This window comes from Pyrgilauda ruficollis, unplaced genomic scaffold, assembly GCF_017590135.1.
Source record: "Pyrgilauda ruficollis isolate IOZ18807 unplaced genomic scaffold, ASM1759013v1 scaffold232, whole genome shotgun sequence".
Classification (NCBI taxonomy): Eukaryota; Metazoa; Chordata; class Aves; order Passeriformes; family Passeridae; genus Pyrgilauda; species Pyrgilauda ruficollis.
In genome coordinates, this window is record NW_024522762.1 from 344,808 (window position 1) to 352,106 (window position 7,299).

General features: G+C 47.7%; 1 protein-coding gene across 1 annotated transcript; it reads right to left on the bottom strand.

Moving 5' to 3' along the window:
* Window positions 1–31: 31 nt before the first annotated feature.
* Window positions 32–6,221, bottom strand: LOC121354651 (ceramide synthase 4-like; the record flags this gene model as incomplete). Its single annotated transcript, XM_041469403.1, is given in 7 exon segments — window positions 32–272; window positions 3,144–3,218; window positions 3,220–3,248; window positions 3,814–3,942; window positions 4,762–4,851; window positions 5,559–5,606; window positions 6,161–6,221. Coding segments are annotated over 7 exon segments (673 nt in total), but the record flags the coding sequence as incomplete, so codon positions are not given.
* Between the last annotated feature and the right edge of the window lie 1,078 nt (window positions 6,222–7,299).

Genomic DNA, 7,299 nt, shown 5'->3' on the forward strand with positions numbered 1-7,299 from the left:
GGAAGGAAGGAAGGAGAGAAATGAGATTTTCTCATTCTCTCCTTCCTTCCTGCAGGCAGGTAGGAGTCACCCTGAACCTCATGTTCTCCCATGACCAGTGGTGGCACAAAGGAGACAAAGACTTTTCATACCTCATCACAGAGGATGACATTGAAGATCAAATGATCACATAGGACCAGAAAATGTGTAACAACTGCAGGATCACCAGGAAAGCATTTATGAGACAGCTTATGAGGAACAATGAAACTTTTGTAATGAAGTAATAATATACACTGTGGGAAAGACAGGGAGAGGCAAATCAGAAGACACAAGACTAAAGCAGGTTAAGTATCTTCAGGCTTACAAGGATCAGGTGTCTTTCTGCAGAATGACTTGGCTGATGTGTTCCCAGGGCTGAGCTGAGCTGAGCCAGGATGGCACCACCAGGCTTCACGCTGTGCCCAGCTCTCAAAAGCAAGTCCCAGAGGACCTGCAGAAGCTCTGTATTAAAATCACCAACAATGCAATAGGCTTTGCAGACAGGTCAGTTATCAGAAACCTGCAATGCTCCTTTAGAAGAGACAGGAACTGGCAACATTTCTCCTAAAATAAATCTTAAGAGGAACAATGAACAAAAGTGAACCCATAAGGAGACCTCACTTAAATAAAAATATAATGGCTTTTTAAAATGAAGTTAGGGAAGAGTTAAGGGTGCAGCTGGGCAAGGCATAATTTTTAGCAAAAGTCACAGAAAGTCTGTATCTTCAGTGATGAGAACAGAAAGGAGGACAGCACTGGTTTGAAAATGGAAAGCAGACAGGACAGAGAGCAGTTCAGCAGGAGAGAAATGATGAGTTGCTAGTATGTGTCTTCCTCCACAAGTTACCTATGACATTAATATATTGTATTCTGGGAAACCATGTTGGACAGAGTATGTATTTGCTCTGCACTTGTTTTCCCCGACCTCTGCTGTTGCTGTTTTTGCTGAGACGTGCTGATCTCAGTGGACCCTTAGTCCGATGCAGGACACCTGTTACCTTCTTTGTCCTTACATTATGGTACAGCAGGTTGAGATTCTGGGACTTCACACACAGTAGTGAAGGCAACTGAAGTTGTGCTTGTTCTCAGGAAAGTTGCCTGTGGCAGTGTGCTTTTTTTGTTTTATTGGTATGCTTGCTGTTCAATTTGTGATTTTGTAATTTTCTTATGTAGTCCTTTCCCTGCCTTTAGAGTGGCACAGGTTTCCTGTTTTGTAGCTTATGTTTTTAAAATTAGACTTGCTTTTTTATTGTTATTTAGTTTAGTTAAGTGTTGGTTTTTCTGTTTGTTACCTAGCTATTCCCTGACAAGTTTTAAACCCCCTCCCTTTCCCAGTTGTTAACCCCTCCTGTTCCTACCTTTTCCCCAGAACCTTCCTTATTCCTCCTTTCATTAAATGTCAATCCCTCCCTGAACCTGCCTTCCCCTTAGAAACTTCCCTGTCAGTTTTGTATCTTTTGAAACCCCATTAGTTTACTGAAGCTGTTTTCCTCCCTTGAAGCCCTTCATTGGTTTACACATTGTATTCCCCACCTTGTGTTCCACCCCCAGTTCTCCCAATTAGATAAGATTGAGACCTCCCCCTGTTTATAAGCTATTGTCTGCCCTCAGTTCGGGGTCCTGGAACTCTGGGGATGTGGGAGTTTTGGCATTGAATAAAGTTACCCCAGTTCCACTCCAGGACCCGTGCTGCTGCCCTTGTGTTTCCATGCCGAACCTCCGCTGGCAGCTGGGATTCTGCGGAGCTCGGAAGGAGGCTCAGTCACACCCCTGTTATCATCCAGCGGGGACTTAGTGCACCACAGCAGTTGCCTCAAGCTTTTACTGCTTTTCTCTCTAAAGCAGACATATGACCACCAGAATGTGGGACTTGTCAAGCAAAGTCAGCCTCATAGGCATCCAGACTAAATGGCAGTATGACCAAAGTTCAAAACTCAGCATCTTCAGGGGTGGTGTGCAACAAGGGCAGGGACAAAGGACAGCAACAGAGACTTATTCCTTTGTGTGTGTATAGCCTGTCCTATTTTTTAATTTTTTCTTGGTGTAACAGATTAAATGTTTGGTTTGAAAGAAAACAGAAAGATTAGACTATAATGCTAGTGTTGTGGAGTAAGTTTATGGGAAGTTAGTCACTATCAGCTTTTCCAGGCAACTTGGCAAAGGTAAAGAAAAAAGAACAACTTCAGCCCAGTTAAAGGCTGGAAGGGCTGCCAGATGAGTGTATGCAAAAACCATTCTCCAAGGCTGGTACCTGTGCGTGGCTTCTGGAGGAATCATTGCCGATGCCCTCCCAGCATATCAACTATCCCACCTCCTGAATCCCTCATGATTTTCTTCTTTTATTTCAGATACATGGTAGGTAACTTTAAATTTACCGTGCTGTTTTTTCTATACTAATTGTGTCTTAGTAGACCTTGAGCTTTAAGGTTTTTTTAGTCTGCTAAGAATTTCTTGGGAAATTCTAACCAGTATGGTTTGCACCTTCTCTCTCTCACAGAAACCAGTGTTTATAATATTCAAGTGGGAATAGAGAGGCAGAGGCTGTGGCTCTAGATTAATTAGTAGAATTAATTCATTAATATAGATAAAGCCCTAGGGTTTTGGTTTTTTTTCCCTGTGGGTTCTTCTGTTCTAGTTGAATTAATTTTTGAACTTGTTGTGTTCTGTTCTCTGCCTTTCCTCCCTCAGCATGGAGGGTCACCTCTCCAGAAACTAACAGCTGTCATGGATTGACCCTGGCACAGTGCCAGCACCTCCATGAAAGGTATATTTCCAAAATGGTTACTGTGAGATGTGACCCGGAAACAGAACAACGCAGGCTCCAACTTGGGAATGGAGGAAAAAAAAAAACAACCCACTTTATTGATCTACAACGTAAAGACAAAAGGGAAAAAAAAGAAAAAAGACCACATAAAACAACCCACAATAGAAAACCTCCAAAACACTCCTCCTCCCCCCACCCATCTAACACCATCACACCATATGCCAAGACTGTAATTCCCAATCCAGCTACCACCCCTCTAACACTCAATCCCCTCTAACATTCAATTCTCAGTCCAATACCCTCCTTCACACAAGCTCCCTGCATAACATCCACGTGCAGAGGACAGCAAAATGTTACTCACATTAATGGGAAAATGACAAGCCAGGAGATGATGAAAACCACAACAGAAACACTGAATACTGCTTCACAGACCCTTCCATTTCAGGTAATGGAGTATCTTGGCAAGCTGTAGAGAAACAAATTTCTGTATGTCCCTTATGCCTGTGTTCTCCATCTAGGGGCTGAGGGATTTCCCACATCCTGCAAGGATGACCAGGCTTGTAGGGATGTGTCCTAGTCTCTTTGGATCCAATTATCTTTCCCCAAGAGCAGAACAAATACTTCCTAAATGCTCTGTCACCAACTTACATGCGTCCCACTCATGGGCACTGCATTGACATGTGTCATGTGTAGCAACGTGCACAGCTGCCAGTGCTACCCACAGGCACGAGCACAGGCCTGCAACTGGGAGAGTGACTTTTTACACAGGCAACAGTTTTAAACTAGGAGAGATTTAGATTAGATGTTAGGAAGAAATTATTTACTTAAAGGGTGGTGGGGCCCTGGCACAGGTTGGCCAGAGGAGCTGAGGTTGCCCCATCCTTGGAGTAGATGGAATGGGTCTTGGAGAAATCTGATCTAGTGGAAAGTGTCCCTGCCCATGGCAGGGGGTTGGAATGAGATGGGCCTTAATGTCCTTTCCTACCCAAACCATTCTGTGATTCCATGATTTCAAGGTGAGGGTAACACACCTCTAAAATATAATCAGAGGCAACATGGACCAGCATGACTATCATCCCAAACCGTATCATACTGGCACAGTAGGAGACAAAGATCAGAGTGATGGTGGCGATGTGGTGAACAATCTGTTCCTTAAAGTCCTGTCATGGGCAGAGAGATTGTCAGTCTTACCTTGTTCTGGCAGCATCTGATCCTGCACGCTGCTGCCTCACTAGGACGTGTCAAACACCTCCACAAATCACCAGTGCTCCCCACCACACTACAGCTCTCTGAGGTCCTGCACAATCTCAAGAAGAGAATTTTGTCCTTTATGCCAAATTTATGGAAACCCAGATAAATACCCATGAGACATATGTAGCTGCAAACATGCTGGAAGATGTATTTTTATAAGTTCTCGTTAATTGATCTGCCCTTCCAAAATTGCTCTCTTAATACCCCATATTTTCTTCCAGATGCCTCCTCTGTGTATTGAAGGCCTTTTGTAATGACAGTAGATGCCCTTGGCCTGGGGCAGGTCCTACCTGTGGGCTGTAATGGAGGAGCTCTTCAATTGCCTGTGCTTCTTCAGGTGACCGTGCTGCAAAAGTCACACACACATTTACAGGATCCTCATCAGGGCAGACCAGGTCCCTCCCACCAGCAGGGCACAGCCCTCTGGTGCAGGCAGCACCCAAGAGCTGGGAAAGGCCGTGATGCCATGTTCACCCAGTGACCGTCCCTTGAGCAGCCATGGGGCCCCCAGCACTTCCCCAGCCTAGCAGACAGGAAGGCCATGCCACACGTGAGCAGGGCCCAGTGCAGGGTGCAGCGGTGGGCTATGAGAGCTGAAGGGGTTCACATGCTCAAGGGTCTTCATAGCAGCACTTGTGCCTTCTTTGCACCCCCAGGGAGCTGACAGTGGGACGGGGGCATAGGGGGCTGACTGAACCATCTGGTTGTGTTGTGCTGTGGCCAGTCACCCTCCTCTTCATATCAAAGGGCAGGGTGGCCATCAGGGAGCAGTAGGAGAGCTCCAGGAGGTAGAACCAGCCAAATATGGGTGGTAGAGGCTGTAAGACAAGTGACAGGCAGTGTGACAGCCCTGCCTAGCCCTGGGTTCAGGAGAGGTCAAGAGTCTTCCCCTTCATTCAACCCATGTTTGGGACAGCAGGTGTTGGTCATGCCTAAAATTTCCTCTTCCCACTGACTGAACTGTTTGCTGATGTGCTGACAAGTCCAAAGCCAGGATTAGCCCTGGTCTGTCTGCAACAGGATTGGGAGCAGCTGGGGTCTCCCCTCTTCAGGGGCTCAGACACCCCACCTCTATCCCTGCTTTGAGGTGTCAGATGTCCTGTTCACCTTTTGTGGCCACAGACTGCCATTTCCAAACAGACTCAGGTGACAGAGAAAGTGAGAAGAGGTTCCTGCTCTGAGCAGAGCTCTCCACGGGCTGTCATATGGGAGCACATGCGAGGTGCTCATCAAGCAGGTGTCAAACTGTTTGCATAATGCATAATGTGAGGACGAGAGACCAGAGGGGTGTTGAAATAAGACAGGATATAATGAGTTATAAGTATAAAGCTTTTTGTCATAAGGTGGTGCTGTCTCCATACTTTAAGGTTTTCAAAACTAAACTGGAAAAACTAAACTGGAAAAAATCTTAGGTAACCTGGTCTGATCTCACAGCTAAATGCTGCAAGCAGGAGGTTGGACAAGAATCTTTCTTATCTCTCTTCCAATATGAATTATCTTGTGATTCCATGTATTTGCTGCTCACCTGTTGTGGAAATTTCAGCCAGCACATGGTGTGGTCCCAAAACCAGAGCTTCTGTGCGGAGAAAAGGCAGCAGTAAGAACACAGAGTCTTTTAATGACATGCAAAGACCATGGGAAGAGGTATTGCAAGAACTCAGTGTGCCCATGCTAGATCCAATCTGGCTCTGAGTTTTGGACAAACTGGTTAGCAAAATGCATTTATCATTAGTGAATGTACAAGATGTCATAGGGAGAGTCTTTGGAGCAGTGGGCAGCAGCCAGTCAGGACAGGGTCTGCTCTTGTCTGAGATGCAGAAGCTGTGTGTGGGTATCTGTGTGGAGCACTTACACCAGGATCTAAGACAAGAACAGCAGAGTGACATCACTGACACCTAGCCAGCTCCACCCAGGGAAAAGGGAACTTCTGAATCAGGGTTAGAGATGATTCTGCTCCATACCTCTGAATTTGTCCTTCTCTGGCTTTGCACCCACAGTCATGACCACGCATTGTCTTTGGATGGCCTCTTTAAAGTGGTCTGGACCATCAGCTTCATTTGCAATGAACAAAGAGCCCTTGAAAGGTGTCACTAGGTGTCATTTCACAGCATGACCCTGCTCACATGCTTCATCATGGAGAAGAGCCAGTCCAGAGAAGAATGAGGTGAAATACAATGTAAATCTCCAACTAAAACAGAAAAAAAGGAATTAAGACCTCCTCCAGAGTTGAAATAGCTCCCCAGGCTGTGCCCAGGATGCCCACAGGGGAACCTGTGCTTGTTTGGACAGAGATCTGCAGAATCTCAGCTCTCATGGCACATGGAAGCATGTGCTGTAAGGAATCAGGGTACCCACTGCCCAGCCAGGCTCTGCTGAGATCTACGCTTTGCCCAGATTCCTTGGGCATTCCATCGGTGCTAAAGAGGATGCAGTAAGACTACCAAGATACCTCTCCCCATCTCCTTTTGTTGTGTGGATGTTTGTAGATCACCTATCAAATGCTTATACACCCCAGACAGTGGAAGACACCCAATTGACGCCACACCGCACGGGAAGAGCAGGGACGCCGGTCACCGGCGCGAACCTAACTTCTCTATCTGCAGAGCCGGGGCAGCACGGTGTAAGATCAGTCGTTCTTTCCCGCCGCGGAGCAGCGCCGAGGCGAGACAGGTGACACGATCTCGCAGGCAGCAGCACAGCCAGCGGTGGCAGTCCCTGTGTGCAGGAGCCGAGCGGGCGGCAGCAGCACAGCCAGCGGTGGCAGTCCCTGTGTGCAGGAGCCGAGCGGGCAGCAGCAGCACAGCCAGCGGTGGCAGTCCCTCCCGTGCGGGAGCCGAGCGGGCAGCAGCAGCCCGCGTAGCTGGAGCGGCAGCGCGGAGCAGCAGCTCGGCGGCAGCGGGGCTTTCCCGTCGCCGGGACAAAAGCGGCTCGGCGGCAGCGGGGCTTTCCTGTTGCCGGACGACAGCTGCTGCAGAGCTGCGCAGGCTGTCTTCTCTCTCGCAGCAGCGGGGCGGGTCGGAGCTGCTGGCTTTGGCGCTGCACCGGGCGGGAGGCAGGAGTGGCCGGGAGCCGAGGGGAAATACCGACAAAAGAACCGGGGAGCAGGGAAAAGTAGCGGCTTTTAAGCCAAAGAGAGCGGGAAATTGGGGGGGGGGAAGGGTCATGAGCTAAAAGCGGGAAAGACAAACCAATACTAAAGAATGTGATAAATAGGTGTGATTCGTGCTGATAAAATTGAAACAGTAATCAATATGGATATAGTAATC